The sequence below is a fragment of the Nymphaea colorata genome, chromosome 8 (assembly GCF_008831285.2).
Source record: "Nymphaea colorata isolate Beijing-Zhang1983 chromosome 8, ASM883128v2, whole genome shotgun sequence".
NCBI classification, from domain to species: Eukaryota; Viridiplantae; Streptophyta; class Magnoliopsida; order Nymphaeales; family Nymphaeaceae; genus Nymphaea; species Nymphaea colorata.
In genome coordinates, this window is record NC_045145.1 from 7,216,954 (window position 1) to 7,240,517 (window position 23,564).

Here is a 23,564-nt window from a genome sequence, read left to right on the forward strand (position 1 = left end):
ATTTATTTTTATGTGAATTTTTATCATGTGCATCAAATAGGGTTAAATTTACCACGTTAAATTCTTCCTGTGTATCAAGCGGGCCTTCAGATTGAAAGAGAAAAAATTTCATCCTGTAAAAATTTATCATGGTAAATTTGCCACATTAAATTCTTTTTATCATAGTAAATTTGCCACATTAAATTCTTCTTGTGCATCAAACAGTAAGAGAGAGAGAGAAAAAGAGTGACACTCACAAAATAAAGCATAAATGGATCCAGTTTTTACTAAACTAAAGTTAAGTGGACCCTATGTAACTGGAATTGGATTTGGATTGGAATTCATACCCTATTTGTTCTGCAAAATTTAAATGCAATTAACATTAAATCCAACGGTTATTGTAACGAGGCTGAATATTTTTGTCAAATTTCAGTCTAATATGGCAGATTAGGATCGAGTACATTCATGAAAACAGTATTTGATTAGTAACTGAAGCTAGACTTTTTTACCAGATCCAATTAAGCAGATTCAAAGTCAGAACAATGGTAACTGATCCGTTTATATCCGTAGGTGTTTTAGCTTGCCGGTCGAAATAGCTGACTGGAGATGTCGGGTCAGGGTTTGGATATCTGGTTTTCCCCTTTGAAATCTTGGTACAAATCATTTAAGCTTTGACCCGAAAGCAGAAACAGATCCTCTCTCGTCGTTGGTCGGATCACTTTTCAAAAGGATCCTCGCCGTTGGTTGGTATCCTGCCGCCTTTGCTTCTTTCTTTTTTGTTTTTTCCATTGGACTTCCAGTTCCGTTGGATCAATACTTTAGTAATAATTTATTCGATACGTTGGCAGCAAACTTAGGATCCGAAATGCTTTTTCCCCCTTCTTTTTTTTTTTTTTTGGGCATATTTTTTTAGTCAAACAAAATTGGGTAATGACCACATGGCCCGCTTGTCCCCATTCACACATGTTTAGGACTAAAAAGAAATTTTCATTAACGATATCACCTTTTGGTCATTTCACTTATGATGACGAATTGCAAAATATTTACTTTATAAGAATGAACTAGGGCACAATATCGAGGGTAAACCAGAGGAATTGGGACTTGGGTGAGGAGAAAAAGTCCCTTTCCTTCCTTTTTTTTTTTTTTTTTTTTTTGGTTCAGAATTGCATCCATATTTTAGACACTCTTACTATTTTTAACTGACATGTAGTTTTACAATATATTTTTCAACTCAAATGCCGTATATGCAATCTTAGACTACATCATTCAATTCAAATTCCATGTATACAACTATTTACAGTATTTGAGAGAGTATCACTACGTCATGATTTAAGTAGGAGTTTTTTTTATGAAAATTTGTGAGCAAAAATAAAACACGCGTAAGAAAATAAAGGGAAATATGAGCCCCAAAATTACAATTATCCCTAAGCGGTGGACCTTTCAGTAGAAGTTTCTCAAGAATGAAAAAAAAAACCCTGGAAAAGCAAAATTACAGCTAAAGTTTGAGAAGAATTTTCTTTAAAAGAAAAAAGTCTCGGTTCGGGTGGGTTTGGGTCAGAGAACGGAAATCGATGGCTTTCTAGCGAGGTCCTTGCGCCGCTTCTCCCTCCATTCTCGCCTTCCTCCCTCTCTCTCTCCCTTTCTGTCTTCCGATTCGATTCTGGTTGCCGTCTCTTTTTTCTTCTCTCAGGTCCGACATTCATTTCTGTTCCTTCCTCTTGGTGATTCTATCGGTGAGCGTCACACGCGTTATTTTGGGTCTCCAATTTTTGCGGATTTTGTTTTACCTTCTTTCTCATCTTAATTTTCGTGTTTGCGCTGCCGATTCTCATAACCATTAGTTTTCGATCTAATTAAATGGAAGCTTGGTGGTTTCTTCGATCTTTTGTTGCTGCGCAACATAGTATTACGTGCTGGTGGTTCAGTTAAGCAGTATTAGGGCTTTAGATGTTTGTTTTTTGTTCCTTCTTGTGGATATTTGCAAAAATTTCGTGGAGATCCTTTCCTTTTGCGTTTTTGTATTTTTACTCCCTTTCCTGTTATTTGGGAATTTCAATATCCCTTCTGTGGATTTTTTTTTTCAAATCCTGAGATGCACCAGAAACGAAGGAAAAGTTCAGTTGAACACGTAAATGAAGTTTGCTTTTTTTAGAGAATGATCATATTATCACACGCTTCATAGCATCGCTTCTTTTCCCGGAGTGCTAGCAATTCCTTTTCTTCATTGGTTGAACCGTTAATTCGTCGTGATAGGTTATCGATCAGTTATTGCAGGTTCTCATGGTTGTGTTTGCTATATTTTCTTTTTTAATTTATTTCTCTGTAAATGGCTGAGGTCACATTTCTACATGTGAAGGGTGCGGAATAAGATTCGTAAAGCCAACCGCACATAGTATGGTTAAGGCATTCAGATTATGATGGTTTCTCTGCAAAGTATAAAAATCTGAAGCTGATGGCAAGTGCAATCAGTTCTATGGTCAACGGCATCTTGGTGCTCCTAATGCAAATGGATATCCCTGACGCAAGAATTGCAGTTTAGAGATTTTCATTTTTTCTATTAGTATATACTATATAGACTGCAGTAAAAGAAACAGAAAAAAACAAAACAATAATAACTTAGCGTCTTAGACCTACTGAATATCCAACTCAAACCTTCACTGATCTGTGTTCTTTATTCTCTATATGATAAGGGGCTCCAAAAGGAGGAAAAATGATGCGGGCAGTGATACAAAAAGTTGGCCGCAGCCAATCATCCACTGCTGGTTCTTTATTGGTAATATCTCCTATCATTTCACTTGATTAAATTTTTTTAAAAGGGATCAATATTTATCACCCATCTGGTTCACCGTTTTCATCTTATAGACTGTGCATGTTGGCTTAAGTTTCTTTATCTGCATGTGTGTGTTCCTGTGTGTACATGTGTTTTAGTCTCTTACTTTCTATTTAAACAATCATAATGTGAGAGCTTCTTCTTGCAGAGAAATGGGCAGTTCTTGCATAAAATTTCTCCTGAACTGCCTATGCTAGAGAGGAGTTTTTCTACTTTGTCAAAAGAGGTACGGTGCAGTCCTGTTATTATGATATTGTTTCTGTCCAGTGATTTATCAAGAATAGCATGGCAACCTCATGGCTCGACTTATCTCAGGTAATTGAATAGCACTGTGACATCCAGTGCTTATTCATGAGAAAATAGTGGAATGGAGACACTCACATGAGCAAAGGGGTAGATTGATATTAGATAATATATGTTGGAAGTGGATCCAATTGCCAATCAACCTTTAGAACCCATTTACTGCTTATACTGGCCAATAATGTCCATAATTTGTTCATAACTCATAAGGTGAAGAAGTGAAGCCCCTGATGTTTTGTTTAGAAGGCATAAAACGTATACCTCAAGTGGGTGAGGCCGTGAGGTTGAAAAGTGGTTTCCTTTTAAACATGGAATTTTAAGGGAATGAAATTAAGGGATTCAGAAAATACTTGGAATATGATAGATATCTTAAATGGTTTTCTATAAGCATCATCTTAGAATGTCTTCAACTGTGCAAATAATATTTCTCATTTTTCCAGAATATCTGTTTTGAAAACTTTTTAAAAATTTTAAGACAAAAAATCATATTGTGGTCAATTGTTTGTTAGGAATCAGAATTAGGTGCATCTTTTTGTTTGATAACATGAAATTAGTTGGGAAAAGGGCTATATGTGAACGCCAATGATTCCAAAGCAAATCATGGTTTGATTTTCCTTGATTCCAGTGTTATGTGGTCTGAGGAGGTGTATATGATTGGGAAAAGGTAGACCCTGCATTATTCCTAAGGAAATGCAACAAGCAAGTGAAGAGTTTCACTGCTATATGTGGCACAAAACAAAGAGGATGGTTTGTCGTTTGTCCCCTTTGACTCTGTTGGTGAGTACAATTCACTGATTGTGTATAACTAGGAGTGGCTGGTCTTTTTGGAGAGAGGGAGAGACAGATGATGAACCAGTCAGATGCACAGATTTTCTTTCTTCTGCTCTTCACTCTTACGGTCCTACCCTATCCTTTCACCAACGAGCAAAGCCTTATGCTTCATTTTGTGAGTGCTTTGTGCTTTGTTTTCGAAAGGTTCCATAGGAACTAGGGCTTGGAATCCTACCTATTTCTCCATCTTTAGGGCTGAAAGGAAATAATAAAAAGGGAACCTCCTCTATTTCAAGCTTTGTGTCATGGATACCGACATTGGGCACAAAGTAATTTTAAAAAAACTTAGGTGTGGGGACGTGACTATATGTATATGTGTGTGTGTCTTTCAAGGTAAGGTCTTAAACAAGCAAACAAGATAATGCATTCACAATTCATACTTTATAAATTGTAACATATAAAGTAATAACCAGACTAGCTAGCAAAGAAGAAAGTATATTGATTGAGTGGGAGAGAAGGAGAGACAAATAGAGGGAGGAGGATTGTGATAGAGAGAGGACAACAGATAGAGACAAATAGTGGGAAGGAAGTCAAGATAGAGAGGCAAGGAGAGGAAGGGAGATTGAGAGAAATGGGTGGAAAGAGAGACGAAGACAAGGAGAGAGATCAAGAGAGAGGAAGGGAGCTAAAAAAGAGTGACGGAGAGTGGAAGCAAAATTGAGAGAGCAGATAGAGTGATGGAGAGAAAGTGGGAGAGACTATCTGCTAGAGAACTGTTTCCAGAGTTATTGGAGTCACCGGAAAGAAGTTCGTGCTAAGGAGGCTAGAGGTTTCACCCTGTCAAGAGAGAGTGCCTGCTGAAGAACTGTCTACTCATTGGAGTCACCCGAAAAGGAATCGTGCTAAGGAGGACTCCAAGGCTCGATATGTCAAGTTGTCAATGCTCCATATATATATATATATATATATATATATATATATATATATATATATATATGTATGCCAATTTTAAACCAGGTCAAACTTTACAATATCCAAAAAATCAGTTCTGGCTCAGATGTGTTTGACTGTATGCAGCATGTGCAATACCATGTCCAGGCTGGCACCCCATGTCTGAATGTGTCTTGGCGTGTTGACATGGATGCATCACCCTAATTCAAATGTCCATGTGCTAGAGACTTCAAAGCTTTTATCTAGTGGGTTAGACATCTGTGATCATTCTGGTAAATCTATTCATGTGAGTTTTTTAGGATAATGACGGATGGGTTTGCTTAATTACTGAAGAATGGTAACCCTGGCTTTCTGGAACAAGATGCAAAATGGGAAGAAAGAGACTCCTCACAACCTGAACAATTTGCATGGATGGTGTGTGTGCAAGGTGGACTCCCTTCCTGATGAGGTGCACCATCACCATCTTCGGAAACAAAAATTTCACCAGAAATTGGGAGACCTGGTACATGAACCTGCACATTGATTTTCATCCTACTCACCAAGTTCCTGTTATCCAACAGAGGAAGTGGGAGACAGTCAAGTGCCCAATGGCAGTTAACTTGCAGTGGTTGATAATTCTCAGCACTAATAGTTTACACTAACAACTGAAATTGGAAAACACACATAAATTGTTGAAGACATCCTTTTCTGAAAAAAGGAAGCTTGATAAGATATCAAAGTTTCAAACTCACCACACTGTGGCATTCCTTCTGTTTTTTTGTCTTTTCTTTTAGATTACAAAGGTTTTATCTGCTGTTGAGAACTTAAGACCAATTGTGGCATAATCCGACCCACTGCGAGTACTTTTTCATCCTATTTTCTTGTGGTATGGCCAGAATTAATTGCATGTCTAGTTTTTCACTATTTGAGTTGGCTTTTGCATCATGCTTTCTCAATTTAATAGTATATGGAGATAAAAGTTTCAAGTTTTTCTCAAGCATGGCACACTTATTCTAGGAGGGTGATCATTTTTGTTATTAAAACTAATCAGGGTGTAGCTTGCAAGAAGACTGACTTCTACCTAGTGCCAGTGCAAAGGAAAGTTATTGAGTGGATGTTGATGATGAGATCATATAAGGTTGATTCTTGGTGTAGAGTCACCAACCCATTCAATTCAGGGAATAAAGGGCTTATTATAACCCATATCAGTTGAGTCCAAAGTTAGATGGCATAACATAAAAACGCAAGTTTAAGTTTAAATATAAAAAAGTCAAAAAGATTAAATTGCAAAATATGAATTGCGTAAAAGTTAGAAAATAACAAGTATATGCTGTCCACAACATGCACACTTTCATTGGAAGTAATCATGGGCTGAACCAAGGGGGTTGGCATGGGCCATGGACCCCTTCCCCATCCCCCCACCCCTCAGCACCAATCCACCCACAAACACAAACCAAACTGAGTTTTGGGGAAAGAGGAAAAAAATACTACTTGCTATTTCCAAAAGTTTTGATATGACTTGTGTAAAATTTTTGGAAATTATAGGCCCCCCCTAGAAAAAATTCTAGCTCCACACCTGGAAGTGACTAGAATTGACCACTTAAATTACTTTTGATACTTAAATGTGTTTTTTTTTTTTGGTGTTTGACTTGCTCCTTGGAATGTTCAGTTAGTTTAACATAAAATTGGAAATTTGTTATTCCTGAGGGCAAACATAGGCTCTGGAAGAAAAAAAAAAAAGCAATGAAAGAACTAATTTTATTGTGTGAAATCAGCTCTAGATTTTATCTTTACTTTAAATGCATGAGAATGCCTTTTTGTAGGGAAATTATTTTCAGCCTTAAGTAACTTATGTAAGTCCAGAAGAAAAAACAACTTTTTATCACCCTTTCATATTTTCAAGTGTAACCATGTATTATAATTACACTGTGTTGTAAGGTAAGATATAGGAGCTGTATCATAAGTTGCATCTGATACAGGATAGTTGCACCCCTGAAATTAGTTTTAAGTGTGTGCTATGTAATGTATCATATGATGGACAATGTAATGTAGAACACAGGTTGGCAGATTGTAAAATTTTGTCATTTCCTGACAAAGACTGATCATTAGGTGGGCAAGTGATCCATGTGCTTTCATCCCAAATTGTTAGTCGACTAGTGTTCTTGTTGCATAGGTTCCATATTCTCTTGTTTTTATTATTAACGATGATTCTTTTTTTCTTTTTTAAGCTTGTTAGAATGACAATTCAAATGGTCTACTGCAAGACTTATTTTATTTTGTTTCTATATTGCCAATTTTCCATTTGGTGACTCAACTCCTTCAAACTTTCTTCAGAGATTGCTTCTTTTAAGAGGGTATGAGCATGTCAGAAATTTCAGCTTTCATTTATCTGGTACGGTTCAATGAGTTCTACAGTTTGGTTAGTAGCACACCTCTTTTCTTCTTCTTTCCAGATGTTGATTGTTCTTTTTAAATTGTCTCAGGAAGGCCAATTGGTTGGAAGGTCACAAGGTAAGGAACCTTCACTTTTTTCCAGCTAACCTTTTAGTTTAGCCTTTTACAGTTTAAGCTACTTTCAGATGCATGCTGCTATTGCAATTGTTTTGGTTTCATACCTGTTTATTCTGCAGCGAATTTGGTGTATTACTTAGAAGAGGTTCTTCAGATGCCAGGTGGAGCAGATCATTTTCCTCAGAATCAGGTGCAATATATGGCAAATACTTGTAATGTTGTCATTATCCATTTGATTAATTGAGCTAGTCATTTATCAAAATTTCAAAATGTAGGTGACTTGGTTGATGCTGTTGTCCCTTATATGGGTGAATCCATTACTGATGGAACACTAGCCACATTTCTGAAGAGTATGTAATATCGAAAGTGTTTTCCCATGATGTGTATGTCTATGTGACAATACTTTGGTTATCTGCAAATAGCTTGACTCAATTTTTATGTTTTCTCCATCTGAATCAGAACCTGGAGATAAAGTTGCAATTGATGAAACAATAGCCCAAGTTGAGACAGATAAGGTGTTTATTATTATGAATTGCATTTGAGGAAATTTATAGGAAACAATGCTGCTTCTAAAGCATACAAACACTGTCTACCCTCCAGGTTACTATTGATGTTGCAAGCCCTGAAGCTGGGACAATCCAGAGGGTATATATGTATTACATGACATTTTGATTAATTTATTTGATTTAAACTTGCTTAAATGAGCCTTGTTATAAAATCACCTTTAATCCTCGGAAAAATTTTGTTTATGCATAATTCATTACAGTTTGTAGCTAAGAAAGGTGATATTGTTGTTCCGGGAACCAAGATTGCTATCATTTCCAAATCTGGTGTTGCTGAATCAGATGCTCCAACAAAAGAGGAGTCTCCCGAAGATGTTCCACCACCACCCCCCTCTACAGCTGCACAAACAGTAGAAAAGAAGCAGCCATCGGAGGGGCATACTGTGGTGAAATCTCCACCTTCTTCTCCACCAATATCTAAAACCTCACCTACTGAACCTCAGCTTCCTCCCAAGGAGAGGGAAAGACGAGTAAGTAAAAAATATTTCTTTTGGAAAATGTTTGTTACTAGTGTAGGGTCTATATGAAGATGAAAAAGTAGTTGATCAGCTATAAATTATCTGGGTTTTAATCTGACGATGATTGCAGGTTCCAATGACGAGATTGAGGAAAAGAGTTGCAACCCGTTTGAAAGATTCTCAGAACACTTACGCCATGCTGACCACATTCAATGAAGTTGACATGTAGGTGCCATTGTTTACTTTCGCTCTCATGTTCTTGTTAAACATATGGTATTCTGCCATACTTTTTTCATATATGTTTGAGGATGCATAAGCATGAATCCTAGAGTAGATGTCTAGTTAAGGTATTTCAGTTCTTCTGCCACACAAATGAGGATAAATGATCTGCACAAGTAGTTGTTTTGATTTTGGATTGAACCACAACTTGATCGTTGTTTTGAGGTTAGGATTAGTATAACCTCACCAGCTTTTCATACTGTACGCCAAAAAAGAAAGCCAATTTGTACTGTCTCTAAGCTAGCATTAGCACAACTTTGTATGAATATCTATAGGATATGTAAGATTTGCTCTTATTTATAACAATCTCCTTTTTACAGCTTTTCATACCATACGCCAAAAAAGAAAGCCAATTTGTACTGTCTCTAAGCTAGCATTAGCACAACTTTGTATGAATATCTATAGGATATGTAAGATTTGCTCTTATTTATAACAATCTCCTTTTTAATTAAAGTTTACTCCTCATATAAATGTTCTCCCATGGTACATAAAAATTGATTACAGTTTGGTTTCTAATGATGAAGGACAAACCTGATGAAACTCCGATCTGATTACAAAGATGCATTCCTAGAAAAACATGGTGTTAAGCTTGGATTTATGTCGGGATTTATAAAGGTATGTCTTTCCAGATTATTTTATAAATTACTCTTTATTCACTGCTTCTATTTGTTGATCTGTATCATGTTTCTTGCATTTTTTATTCAGGCTGCTGTTAGTGGCCTCCAGCAGCAGCCAATAATTAATGCAGTCATTGATGGTGAAGACATCATTTATCGCGATGACATTGACATAAGTATCGCCGTTGGTACTCCTAAGGTTTGTTCACATAATGCCTAACACTAATATATCCAGCTATTGCATTTTATTTTAGAAATTTTCATCTCGCTGCCTGTTGTTGGCTTTGTCAATGTGAAATAAGGGTCCTCTGGTTATCAACTGTATATTAGATTGTGCATGCTTTTGCTAAAAGCTACTAATGATTTGCACATTGGATTATCTTGTTAATCTCTTTCACTTTATCCTCCACTCTTTCACTTTGTCCTCCATTTAATCTCTTTCACTTTATCCTCCACTCTTTCACTTTATCCTCCATTTAATCTCTTTCACTTTATCCTCCATGGTGACAACTCTTGTAGGGCTTGTTGATCCAATGTTCCATTTGAGTATCAAATTGTGGACTTTATGATGGAAAGGGTTCTCTCTCTGTGATTCCAGTTCCTATGATATGCTGTCTTCTTTTTGTTGCATTGATAATCATAGCTCTTGTCCACTTATTTGGCTTTAATTGAACTGAGACAACCACCATTACATGTTTTCCCAAAGCCTCCAGCTTTTTCACTACTTTCTGACTACTATGTCATAAGATAGATTAAAAAAAAAAATTGTTTCCACTTACTGTTAAATAATGATTATGGATATTAACCTATTTTAGGATAGAACTCTCTTTCCCTCATTGCTCCACCCAATGCATTACTTTAAGCTTCGCTATAGTCTAGTGGCTGTAGTTCACAGCACTCTAAAACATGTGTTAAGCAAAGAAAACATGTTGATGTCCTACATTTTCATACTGAACAACCAATCCCTTCTTATAAGTGTCCAAGTTTAGGGGCAATCCAACTAAAGACCAGATCAGTTTTCTAATTTTTGTTTAAATGGCTTTGATTCCTTTACTGACCAGACTATTGAACCCAAGGAGCGGAAGGTTAGTCCATGTGTATATTCATTGGATGCATAATGGGATAACAAAAGAGTTCACCAATTTCTATGATGTGGCTTCAATCTGCATAAATTGCTTATAACTAATTTTTGAAGTTGGGAGGAAGCCATGGGACTTATCTACGCCCAAGATATGCATGCTGCTTATTTGCCAAAAAAATCCTGCTGAACCACATGAAAAAGTTTAGAAGCATATTTCACTCACATTTCTTAGGCATAATAATGTTGTTTTTTGAATGGTTCTACTTAAATCATTGTAGAGGTACCAGAATGCACTGACAAAATCAAGCAGGTTTGTTATTGTTATTATTAATATCTGATTCAATCTCATATTTCTCATTTTTCTACTTAATTTGTACTAATCACTCTGTATGTTCCCTTGTCTCTGGGAGTCTGTACAGTCTTTTGCTTTGTTTTGCATTGTGCTTCCTTTGCTTATGTTGATTCATTTGCTTATGCATGTTTACTTGTAAGGGAGTACCCTCCCACCGGTCTAAGTGTCAAGTATTGGGATTTCTTGTTTTGGGTGGTCGGCATAGGAATCCTGTAAGTGGTCTCGGCCATCCTACATAAGTAAAGTCGAGATCATTCTCCTTACTTATCTTTCTCGTGATGTACTAATTTTCCAAGCGAATACATTGTGATATTTCTTTATTCACAAGCATTTTTTATACATTTGTTTTCTCAAACTACTTTTGCGCCCCGTTCGGTGGTTCGAAGACTTGCGGCAATCAGGTTCTTGCCGCACCACACGGGCCGAAGTTGTCAGCCCGTGACAACTGGTATCAGAGCCCAGGTTCGGCAATCTGGGGAAGCGGTTGGATAGTCGGTGTAGAACTACACGCCGACGATCGTTGATCGAAAGAGACCTCCGACGATCGTTGATCGAAGAGGAAGAAGCCCTAGCGACTCAATACAATCTGCGAAGTGCCAAGGGCAAGGGGGTAGCCCATTCTGACGAGATGGGTACATCCCAGGGTCAGGAAGACCTGACCGAGATGGTGAACAAGCTGGCTACCGACGTAACTACTCATGAAGAAGCGTTGGGTAATGCAGCTGAGTCCTTCGGGGAAATGAAGGACGAGATTAAGGTACTACGGGAACAAATGGCCGTCCTAGTAGCCATGAATCGGGACCGCTTTATAGGCTGAAGTGAAGGAACTTTAGGTAAAGAACCGCACACTACAGCGACAAATCTCTGTAGGTGGAGGTGACGATCGGCCAGCGAGGGTCGACGTTCAGAGACTAGCTAAATACAATGGAACTCGGGATAGTCGAGTGATCGACAACTTTTTATTCCAAGTGGAGTATTACCTGGACTTGCAAGGCGTTATGGGGGACGACCTTCAAGTCAAGACTGCGGCTATGTTGCTAGAGGGCGATGCTGTGGCATGGTGGAGAAGGAAAATGCTCGACATTCAAAAGGGGATCTGCACAATAGACACTTTCGAAGATTTTCAGCGAGAGTTAAGAACTTACTTCATGCCCCCGAATGCGACACGCCATGCCTATCGGATGGTTGGTGAATTGAAACATACCGGATCCTTGCAAGATTACGTGAGGGCCTATCAAAGGCTGATGTTAGATGTGCCAGATATGCAAGAACAAGATAAATTGAACTGGTTTATTTTGGGACTTCAGTCGTGGGCACAATCCGAAGTGGAAAGGAGTAATCCGGAGATCTTGGAGGATGCTTATGTGGTAGCAGAACGTTTGGCTGATACTCAGCGTAAGAGCTACACTAACGCCTTCAAGCCGTCGAGGAAGCCTGACCATGGAGGAAAGAAAGATGATCGAAGGGAACGGAAAGATGAACCATCAACTCAGCGCCAAGTCGAAAGAAGAACTTTCTTTCGCAGAAACGACAACTCTCAGACTAGAGTGTTGAAATGTTGGTTTTTTGATGGCAATCACTTAGGAAGGCAATGTCCAAAGCGTGTAAACAGGGACAATCAAGCAAGCTCTTCAAGGCAATCTGCTAATGCGGTACAAGGTGAAGAAGGGGAAGGACCAAAGATGGGTGCACTTCAACTTCTGAACACCATAAAAAGGGAGGAAAAAGTGAAGGTGACAGCGACACCTTCTAACGACCTCATGTACTTGGAAATCCTGGTAAATGGAAGGTCTACCCTGGCTATGGTAGACACGGGAGCCACACATAACTTTGTCTCAGTTGAGGAGGCGAGGAGATTAGGCCTAACCCTTGAGAGGGGAGAGTTACGCATGAAGGCGGTGAACTCAGAGGCCAAACCCATCCACGGAGTGGCCCGGGATGCGGTTGTGAAGATTGAGAGTTGGTCAGGAAGGGCCAACTTCTCGGTGGTCCCGATGGATGATTTTCGGATGATCCTAGGCATGGAGCTCCTCAGTACTGCGAAAATGGTCCCAATGCCGCACCTACGCAGTATCAGTATCATGGATGAGAAGTCCCCTTGTATGGTTCCAGTAACATCGATAAAGAGGGATAAGGGCAAAGCCGCAATGATATCTGCCCTTCAGTTGAAGAAAGGCCTCAAGCACGACGAAGAGACGTACTTGGTGGCAATCAGGGAAGTGACTAATGACTCCCCTGGTTTGGTCCCAGAGGCGCTTGCGCCTGTCTTAGCGGAATTCACAGGAACAATGCCTACGGAGCTCCCTAGACGGCTGCCACCTCGACGTGAGGTGGATCATGCCATCGAACTCCTTCCTGGTGCCAAACCCCCGGCAATGGCACCATATCGAATGGCCCCTGCAGAATTAAGAGAACTTCGGCGACAGTTGGACGAGATGCTAGCTGGAGGTATAATCAGACCCTCCAAAGCTCCTTTTGGTGCACCAGTGTTATTCCAAGCGAACCATGACGGCTCCAAAAGGCTATGTGTGGATTATCGAGCGTTGAACAAGGTAACAGTGAAGAACAAGTACCCCTTACCTTTGATTGCAGATCTGTTTGATCAACTAGGCAAAGCTCAAGTGTTTTCCAAGTTAGACCTCAGATCAGGATATTGGCAAGTTCAGATTGTTGATGGCGACGAGCTAAAGACCACTTGCGTCACTCCTTACGGTGCCTTTGAATTCTTGGTAATGCCGTTCGGGTTGACGAATGCCCCAGCCACTTTTTCGACTCTAATGAACAAGATATTTTATCCGTACTTAGATAAGTTCGTGGTAGTCTATCTTGATGACATTGTAGTGTACAGCAGCTCCATGAGGGACCATGTGGAACACTTGTGAACAGTGTTCAAAGTATTGGAGGAAAACGAACTCTATGTGAAGCGCGAGAAGTGCCTATTCGGCTAATCGGAAATCAGTTTTCTCGGTCACATTGTGGGAAAAGGTCAGCTGCGAATGGACACAGAAAAGAAAAACCGAACTTGGGCTTGGAAAGAGCTCGAAGAAGATGCCTTCGACAAGTTGAAGAGGGCCCTGACGCAGGAGCCTGTGCTCAGGTTGCCCGACCACACAAGGAAATTTGAAGTCCACACGGATGCATCAGATTTTGCCATTGGCGGAGTTTTGATGCAGGAAGGTTATCCAGTTGCCTATGAGAGTCGGAAGCTGAAAGACGCGGAGCGACGTTACTCCGTGCACGAAAGGGAAATGACGGCCATTATTCATTGTCTTCGCACATGGAGATTACTTATTGGGGTCTCAATTCGTGGTAAAGACTGATAATGTAGCCACAAGCTACTTCCAGACTCAAAAGAAGTTGAGTCCGAAGCAAGCTCGATGGCAGGAATTCCTTGCAGAATTCAATTTTGCCTTGGAATACAAGGCAGGGAAGACAAACGTCGTAGCCGATGCAATGAGTCGGAAGGCGGAGTTGGCAGCTACCCGGACAGCATCATCCGAAGCGCAACTCGAGGGTGCTCTTCTCTGGCGGATTCGAGAAGGCATGAAGCAGGACCCAGTGGCCAAGCACTTGGTCGAAACAACGGAGGCGGGAAAGACGCGACGATTCTGGCTACAAGATGGACTTTTGATGGCAAAGGGCATATGAGTGTTCATGCCTAGATGGGGCAATCTCCGACGAAAGTTGCTGAAGGAGTGTCATGACTCGTTGTGGGTTGGCCATCCTGGCCAGGAGCGGACACTGGCACTGCTCGAACGTGGCTACTACTGGCCACAGATGCGCGACGACGTTGAAGCATATGTGAAAACATGCTTGATCTGTCAGCAGGACAAGGGAACAAACCAGAAGCCTGTCGGTCTCCTGGAGCCTCTTCCTATTCCAGAACGTCTGTGTGAATGCCTCTCCATGGACTTCATCGTCAGCTTGCCCAAAGTTGACGGCTTCAGCTTCATCCTTGTGGTTGTGGATAGATTTTCAAAGTATGCCACCTTCATCCCAGCCTCTAAAGAATGTCCCGTGGAAAAGACGGTCGAGTTGTTCGTGAAGCATATTGTCAAGCATTGGGGCGTGCCAAAAAGCATTGTCAGTGATCGGGACGCTCGCTTCACAGGGAAATTTTGGCGCGAAGTATTTCGTTTGTTGGGTTCGGATTTATTATTCTCAACAAGTTTCCACCCTCAAACGGACGGCCAAACTGAACGAATCAACGGATTGTTGGAACAATACCTTCGACACTGTCAGTGCGAATCAAAAGGATTGGGTGAAATTGTTGGATGTAGCTCAATTTTGCTACAATTTGCAGAAGAGCGAGTCTTCTGGACATAGTCCATTCGAAATAGCCACTGGACAACAACCGTTGATGCCGCATACCCTTGCAGTCCAAGAAAAGGGAAGACCCACTTTTGCCTACCAGTTCGTTCGCGATTGGCAGGAACAGACGGATATGGCTAAGGCGTTCTTACACAAGGCCGCCAAAAAGATGAAAAAGTTTGCAGATCGGAATCGAAGGCCAATGGAATTCCGAGTGGGTGATCAAGTCCTCGTAAAGCTCTATCCTGATCGCACGGGCATTTTCCGTGGTCGACACAGGTCATTGATCCACAAGTATGAGGGACCCTTCACAGTGCTGAAGAGAATCGAAAAGCTAGCCTACAAGCTAGACTTGCCGCCAGATTTTAAGGTGCATTCAGTGTTACATGTTTGTAACCTGAAGCCCTTCTATGTCGATGAGGAAGACCCCGAGCGAAGCGTTCCAGAACGAGACCCGATCCTGCAGCGAGCCCCACCGACCAAGCGAGTGGCGGACCGTCAGATGGAAGAGATTCTTCGGCACAAGACAAACTATTTGGAGGAGCCGAAGAAGTACCAAGTGAGGTGGATAGGCGAACACAACCCCACCTAGGAGTATGCATTTCGCATGAAGCAGCGCTACCCGCTGGAAGTCAAGGCCTATCATGAAACTGCTGGCGCCGAGGACGGTGCATAACTTGAAGGGGGGAGCCTGTTTCCCTGTGTCTGGGAGTCTGTACAGTCATTTGCTTTGTTTTGCATTGTGCTTCCTTTGCTTATGTTGAGTCATTTGCTTATGCATGTTTACTTGTAAGGGAGTACCCTCCCACCGGTCTAAGTGTCAAGTATTGGGATTTCTTGTTTTGGGTGGTCGGCATAGGAATCCTGTAAGTGGCCTCGGCCATCCTACATAAGTAAAGTCGAGATCATTCTCCTTACTTATCTTTCTCGTGATGTACTAATTTTCTAAGCGAATACATTGCGAGATTTCTTTATTCACAAGCATTCTTTATACACTTGTTTTCTCAAACTACTTTTGCGCCCCGTTCGGTAGTTTGAAGTCTTGCGGCAATCAGGTTCTTGCTGCGCCGCACCCGTCGTGAGTAGCCTGATAGTTGATACAGTATCTTGGGAGGTGAATTATTCACTGTCAAGCTATGGTCGAGTAGAATGTTATTTGTATCGGTCATGGAGAGTATCACCAATTATGAAATTGCAATCCTCAGTTTTCGAGAAGTATGGATTCAGCTTTGCAAAACCGTGGATCTTGTGTCTTCTGCGTGCAACATGATCACCTGGTTAGATCCATGGTTTATAAATGCGCATGTCTCTCTGTAGCTTTTAGCATAGCACATGTGCCTGCATATGGACGATGTATCCTGCTCACAGTTACGGGTTGCATTGCATAGTCATTTGTCTGATGGAACTTTGCATAGTCATGGCTGGCATGGAGCTCTTAAGAGATGGTTTAATGTTTCTTGCAGGGTCTCGTTGTGCCTGTTATTCGGAAAGCCGATAAAATGAACTTTGCGGAGGTAGAAAAGGAAATTAGTTCTCTTGCTAAAAAGGCCACTGATGGAACAATCTCAATTGATGAGATGGCTGGTGGCACTTTCACAATATCAAATGGTGGCGTATATGGAAGCCTTCTAAGTACACCCATAATCAATCCTCCACAGGTACGAGGACTGATCTGTTTACTTGCACCTTCAATCTTTTATCATCTTGACATTCAATTTACTACCACTAAATCTTGTTTTTCTTTTCCGTGCAGTCTGCTATACTCGGAATGCACAGCATTGTAAATCGGCCAATGGTTGTGGGTGGTAATATTGTTGGGAGGCCGATGATGTACATTGCTTTAACATACGATCATCGCCTTATCGATGGAAGAGAGGCAGTCTTTTTCTTGCGGCGCATTAAGGATGTGGTGGAGGATCCTCGCAGGCTTCTTTTGGATCTTTAAATGCAGCCAAACAACAGTGGAACTTGTGATACACATGTTTTAAATATAATTCTTGAAGGGTGCAAGCCACCTTGTATGGTGAAAGTTTTGTAGCTTATAATGGTCTTATTGCGTGATGCTAGGCCGATCATAAAGTACCGGATATCAGTTTAAGTGCCTAATCAAGGGCATTTGTCGAGGTATTTTCTTTTTTCCCCATAATTCATCCAAGTTAAGATTCCGTTGTATACTTCTACAGTGGAAAACCATTTACAGCATACAATTTTGTATGCTGAACATGCTTTTGAATGTAAAACTATGGTTGTTGGACCGTTCTGTGTATTCTGCTTTTCAGTAGTCTTGCATGCGCAGATTTTCGACAGCAGTTGCTGCTTTACTGGTGTCCGTGTTAGTAAGTGACCTAGTGAATCTTGCTTTTTGTCCTGAAATCAGATGAGCTCCTAGCTCTGAAAGGCGTATCATCCAGTGTTTGATACATTATCACAGGTATAAGAAGTATACCGTACTTGTTAACTTTTTTCGGTTAATTTGAGTAAGTGTAAATGTTTTCCAGAAGCAACTCTTTATGGAAAAGTTTCACAATTCTCATTGCAACCTACCGTTGTGTTTCCCTTCTTTCCGTTCATTTTCTGAAAATTTAACAAATTTAAACTGACAGAATGAATAAAGTCTGCCGAATAAGCTCATCCGATGACGAATTATACTCATTAAAGCAACATTGCCCTGACATTTTATTGGAAGGACTCCGACATTTATAAATCGTTACCAAATGGACTTGCTGGGACGAGTTTATGTTTTCCTTCTTTGTTGAGGTAGACCGGAGGTTTATTTTGCCAGTCTAAAATGGTACCTTCTTAAACAAATGCCTTCTTTCGACCTCAAACTTTGTTCATGAATGTCTGCTTACGGCATTTACATGATATTCTCATGGTGTTGACAAATTTGAAGGGAAGGCGGTATGGTAAATTTTTTTGTCAACGGAGGAAACCGTTTAGCTTTATTGACTCTTTACAGTTCTCTGGTTCTATTTAATAATGCAATTGCTTGTTGGTACTACAAACCCAGGTGCGTCCACATGATCTTGTGCGATACCCGGCAGCATAGCAAGAGTTATGGTAATTTTCCGTTCGGCCAAAGTACCCGTATTACCATACATTTCTCATATCTATGCTGACATTTGGGTTGGACTTAGGGGTGAAGTTGGAAGATTCTGGTTAAGGAGCAAAATTTTTGCTTTAGGCACCAACATGTAAATAAGAAATTTTTTCCTAAAATATCGATATAAAAATTTTAAAAAATTGTGGGTCTGTGTGGGCAATTGCCCACAACTGCCTTTGCCCGTGTTCGGACCTTGCTTATCTCACATCAGCCCATAAAATGCCAGTATTTGTACGAGTCTTCTGCTGCTTTATTAGTTAGCGCTTTATTGTGAAATTCTCTTTTTATTATCACACAGCTCAGAACTCCCAAGGCAAGGGGAATTGGGGGGGGGGCCTTTGGACTTTTCTGGGTAGTGGGTTGTTAATTTTCACTTTACTGTAAAAATTGGCTTTTAAAATCGACTCACTTTGCCGGGAAAGAGATTTATTTTCCAAATTGGTTCTAACAATGGGTCACTCACCATATTTAAACAATTCCAAGGATGTCTTGTGATGGTAGACTGTAGAGGCAGGTGACAGTCGCATGGGTGAGAGAAACCAGATTTGAGCGCAGCTGTGAACTAAATTCTCCCGTTTCCTCTCCTTTCCTCTTCATTCTAAGCTTCTCTTTGCCATCTCTTTCTTTCTCCCTCCTGTCAAGAGAGGAAAGAGGCCAGGACGGGTGGGTGGTTCGATGATATTAGGAGCCTAATCAATTGAAAAGATCATACGTGGGAAGATCCGGAGTGGAACCTTTTGGGGAGATTTACCTTGGCAGGAGAGGCTTTGGTTTTGTGATTTCTGGGTTGTCTTGCTCCTATGACTGTTCTCTCCCTTTCTCTCTCACTGACTTTGTTTGTTTGTGCAGTGCAGTGCAGTGCATATTGAGACGAACGAGGTCGCCGCTGTGAAGCTTGTGAGTTTTCTGGTCTTCGATCTCGTTCTAGGGTTTGGTTTTACTTTTGCACTTTTGGCTTCTTTAGAAAAATGTGACGGTGAGAGTTAGGGTTTATTGGTTTTCATCTGCAACTCTAAATCCGGATGTTGGTCACGGTAACAACTGATGATGGTATTGGATTTCATCGTATAGGTCCCCTTAAGCATAAAATGAGAGTACCTTGGCCTCCAAGATTTCCTTTACATCAGATAGAACTCTTTTCCTTTTTCCCCCAACTGGTTACAAGCCAAAACCATTTCTGAGTTAATGACTTTATAGCTTGCTTAAATGGGTTAAATCCAATAGCTATTACTTGTACGGCTGCCCAACGAGCCAAGTCAACTCAAGCTCGACTCAAAATTGATTACAGTTTGGTTTAGGGTTACATGAGTTAACGCTTACACGAGTTAAACAAGTTAATGTTTACACGAGTTAATGTTAAACCTGTTAACGCTTAAACAAGTCGAGTTCAAACTCGATTTTGTGTAGTCGAGCTCGAGCTTGCTGTAAAGAGCTCCACTCGAGTTCAAGCCAAGCTCAAGCTCGAATTTTTTTAGTCGAGTTGAGCTTGAGCTGGTCAAGCTCAGGCTCGACTCGGCTCGTGTGCACCCCTAATTACTTGTGCTCTAAGGGACTTTTTGGTTTCATTAAAATGTTATTATTTCATAAATCTGCCCTAAAATCAGGCATATTAACGCCACATTTTTTAAAATACCCAATGAATTTAACCAATTTTTAGGTTAGGTACATATGACAACAATATCATGTTACTATTCTCAAAAGGGCCCCCAAGGACCTACATACAACTTCTGCTAACTTCTGCAGACAACTTCAAAAATCAATTCTTTTCATCCAAATGAAAAACAGGTTTCTGAAAAGTGAAAGCCTGCGTTTTGTTTATATCTCCCAAACACATCAATCAGGTCTTAGAAACTGATTAAAAATCAGGTTTTCATGAAACATGGTTTCTCAAGAAGGTTTTTTGAGTGTCATCCAAACACAACCATTCATAAGGGCTTTTTCTTAATGTGCCTAAAAAAAATCACAGAAACAAACGTAGAATCACAAAAACAAACGTGAACCTAATAGTCAGCATTTAAATTTTAACCATATCGATATAGCATTTATTCATGACTGATTTAATAAGAACCTGCAACTACTGATAGCATCAAAATGTGTAAAACTGAATCCATTTCAAAGATCAATGTTAACAAGGTATCTAAAACATGGAGATTCCAAATACAGGTAAGCGAAGCCACAATGAGAAGCACTTTCTTAGAACATACTGCAGCAGAATTACGATCCATTTACGGCTGATTTTAACAAAGATCAACCTTTGAATTGCTAGAATTCAACTATATAAAACAGGACCCAATTCAAAGATCAATTGCCGTCAAAGATATCTAAAAACATGGAGATTCCAAATACAAGAGAGCTTCTCGCCATGTTGAGCCCAAAATACAAAGCGTAGAGTCTAGAAGAATACATATAGTTTTTAAAAAATGAAAGATCATAAAGAAATGCAATTATGCAATATGAGTCTAAGAAGAAGACAGCAACCTACACTGGACAGTCTACGGATCACAGCAATTACTTCCATGATGAAGAACTACGAGAATATTGAGGCAACTTCCTCGACCTTCTCATCACAATTGGCGGCATAACCGAACTGAAATTAGCAGCAGTCCCTTGGCTAACGGAAAGAAGAGAAGAACAGGGGCAACCGGAGCAACCAAGACGCTGGAAAGCCTCCGAATCCGCGTCTTCTCTGCCGTCTACAACCACTAGCAGCGGCTATGAGACCAAGTAGCAACCTCATCAACGGATCTTCTGATCCAAGCAAGGCCGAGCTTGGACACCCTCTTGCAGAATTGAGGCCAAGCCATTAATGGGAAGCACTTTCTTGATATCTGCGGTAGAATCAGGGTCTATTTGCAGCCGATTTTAATAAAGATCATCCTTTCCATGCTAAATCCGACCATGTAAAACGGGACCAAGTTCAAACATCAATTGCAATCAAGACCCCCAAAAACAGGGCGGTTCTAAATGCAAGGGAGCGGAGCGACGATGGGAAATACCTTTCCGATACATGCTGCTGCAGAATCAGGGCCTGCCCACTTTTAGCCCGAAAGATGAAAAATGGATTGTCGAAGAATACATACATTTGAAAAAATGAAGGATCAGAAGATGATTCAATGTGAAAGTCTAGAAGAAAACAGCAAGCTACCATGAACAATCTACGTAACGCAGCAATTATTTCCATGATGAACAATTTCTGTCACCATTCACCAAGCCCCTCGTCTTCGGAAAGCAAACGAGAACATTGAGGCAACTTCCCTCAACCTTCTCATCACAATTGGCGGCAACACCGAACTGAGATTAGCAGCATTCCCTTGGCTAAGCAAAAGAAGAACGAAAACAGAGGCAACCAGGGCGACCAACGAAGCCAGCGCTAGATATATTCTGAATCCGCGTCTTTTCCGCCGTCGACCGCCACTGCCCGCGGTTATGAGACCTAGCAGCAACCTCCTGAGCCGTTCGTCCTCTGATCCAAGCAAAACCGAAGAAACCCCAGCTTGGAGACCCTCTTGCAGAAGCAGCAAGGGCCAGGATCTATGCAGATAGACCAGGAGGTGGAGGAACTTTTGCGCCCCGTGTTGAGTTTTCCTTCGGCGAAAAGGCCTCCATTTCCTCGCTGCATAAATTCCAGCGCCGGTGACAGCTCTCCTGCCGGCGAGCGGTGAACTCGGAGAGGCAAAAGAAGAAGGTGGGTAGCAGGACTTTGGGTCAGCCACGAGAATGGATTTCAGACAACGATTTCTCCCTCCGCGCTGCTGCTGTCCATTGACGGTGGGATCTGCTGGATAGAAAGAAGGATAGAGCGACGTGGACAGAAGAGGAAGGCCTTTGGAAAGAACAGGAAACTGTGGATGAGTAACGGTGACAGCAGAGGAAAGGAGATTCATCTGCACTTTCCCCTTCCCCTTCCCCCCCTCCCTCCGTTTTGAAAACGAAAAGAATGAACAAAAGAAACCGATAACGGGCTTCTGAACCAAACATTAATTACTACAGAAACTTTCTGAAAGGGGGCACAGGGCCACCTTTAATCCCAAAATTTAATGCTCTCCTGTACAGATTTTCTCAATCTGTTTGTGCTCTCCCAAGAATACTGTTGCTTTCCGCATCAAATGGTGAGCTGTTTTAGAAGATGACGCAAGGGAATAACGTCGTTCGGGTCACGTTGTGTAGGGGCAGTTTCTTTTTAGTAAAAAAAAAAAAAAAAAGATTTGAACTACTTTCAAGTTCATTAAAAATTTAAACAACGAAACGATCAATAGGTAAATGCGGGGAGTAGAGATGTGTCACGTTGGTTTTTTTGGTCCTCTAGTTTGAGGGTGAGCCCTAACCTTCAAACCTCACCAATGAGAAGGCTTAGCCAAGAGAATCGCAAGAATAAAACTTATTACTAATCTTTAGGTTGTTCAAAAAATAATGAATTTAACTACACTAGTTGACAATAAATATTAACACTCATGACAATATAGTTTAGGGATTACAGCCTTCATGCCTTACGTTCCAAAGAGAGATGAAAAAATTCCAAAATTCGGAAACCATATGTCACTAGGGTGGGATTATAATTCAAGAATTTTGATTCTAAAACAGTCTACAATATCGGAACCAAAATTCGTTGTTTTGACATTCCCATTTTTAAAGAATGGAGAACAGTGACTCTAGAATTTCATTGATTTCATGCAAATCAAATGCCCCTTAAGGAAAAACTCATGCAGTAAACGGCAGGACTATGACTTGATTTGGGGGTCTTCAAGTTTGACACCCTTCACATTTACCTCTTAAGAAATCACCACCGCTGGCCATAAACGAAGGTACCAGAGCTGCAAACAGATCCATTGAAGAACAACTTATAGAATATGGAATTTGGATGGCGAATTTCAGGCTTTCGACAACAAACTGCAGACTCTCACACCTTAGAAAAACTAGCCAATATGAAATTCAAGCTGAACAAGCTTTGATGACTTTCAAATTCATGCAGGCCATCAGATTCCATACCCAAAATATTTCTTATAACATGATCTCATAATTGTCTGCCTGATATTCAGTTTAAATGCTAGATCGTGTCTCAATTAATTTAGACCCAAATCCCCCATTGATGAATGATTCATGCGCTAGTTGCTTAGAATGATACGCCATTGTATGATGGAAGAGATCTAGGAACCTTTCTTGGGTTGCCTCAACAAAGTGTGAATAGTAAGGTCTATTTCAGATTGTAAAACTTGCTGAATTTTTCAGCTTAAGCGCAAGAAAAACTACAATCGCCAAACCATTTTGCTTGCGTTAATTGACAAGCGTGCTGTTCAAATCACGAAAGTACATGTGGTCTAGGATTCCCTTAAAGGGAATCGATAAGAATAATAAGAAGCAAACGGTGGACAAGCAACACTCTAGCTGACAGAAGTCCTGCTCCCACCCAGGTCCTGACCCTAGACTCTGGGGGTAAAGGGAAAAGGAGGGCTTCAGCCTCTTCGAGGCATCTCCATACCTC

The 23,564-nt window shown here is 40.7% G+C and overlaps 2 protein-coding genes across 4 annotated transcripts; one reads left to right on the top strand and one right to left on the bottom strand.

Annotated features, from left to right (window-relative positions):
• Positions 1-1,514: 1,514 nt before the first annotated feature.
• On the top strand, positions 1,515-17,248 carry LOC116258687 (dihydrolipoyllysine-residue succinyltransferase component of 2-oxoglutarate dehydrogenase complex 2, mitochondrial-like). 3 transcript variants are annotated; one of them, XM_031635990.1, is made up of 15 exons: positions 1,515-1,669; positions 2,670-2,752; positions 2,958-3,035; positions 7,145-7,202; positions 7,294-7,321; positions 7,441-7,511; positions 7,597-7,671; positions 7,781-7,836; positions 7,922-7,966; positions 8,088-8,354; positions 8,473-8,567; positions 9,146-9,236; positions 9,327-9,437; positions 16,446-16,640; positions 16,736-17,248. In XM_031635990.1, exons 2-15 carry the CDS (start codon positions 2,690-2,692, stop codon positions 16,925-16,927), a joined length of 1,425 nt encoding a protein of 474 aa, XP_031491850.1. In that variant the 5' UTR covers positions 1,515-1,669; positions 2,670-2,689; the 3' UTR covers positions 16,928-17,248. The 3 variants fall into 3 exon arrangements, with proteins under 3 accessions (XP_031491850.1, XP_031491849.1, XP_031491851.1); XM_031635989.2 differs by having other exon boundaries at positions 1,516-1,712; XM_031635991.2 differs by having other exon boundaries at positions 1,516-1,712; positions 2,682-2,752.
• A 3,041-nt stretch (positions 17,249-20,289) lies between these two features.
• LOC116258581 (uncharacterized) lies at positions 20,290-22,071 on the bottom strand. Its single transcript, XM_031635779.2, has 2 exons — positions 21,082-22,071; positions 20,290-20,971 (listed from the first exon to the last, which is right to left on the bottom strand). The coding sequence occupies exon 1, from the start codon at positions 21,967-21,969 to the stop codon at positions 21,289-21,291; it is 681 nt and encodes a 226-aa protein (XP_031491639.1). The 5' UTR covers positions 21,970-22,071; the 3' UTR covers positions 20,290-20,971; positions 21,082-21,288.
• Between the last annotated feature and the right edge of the window lie 1,493 nt (positions 22,072-23,564).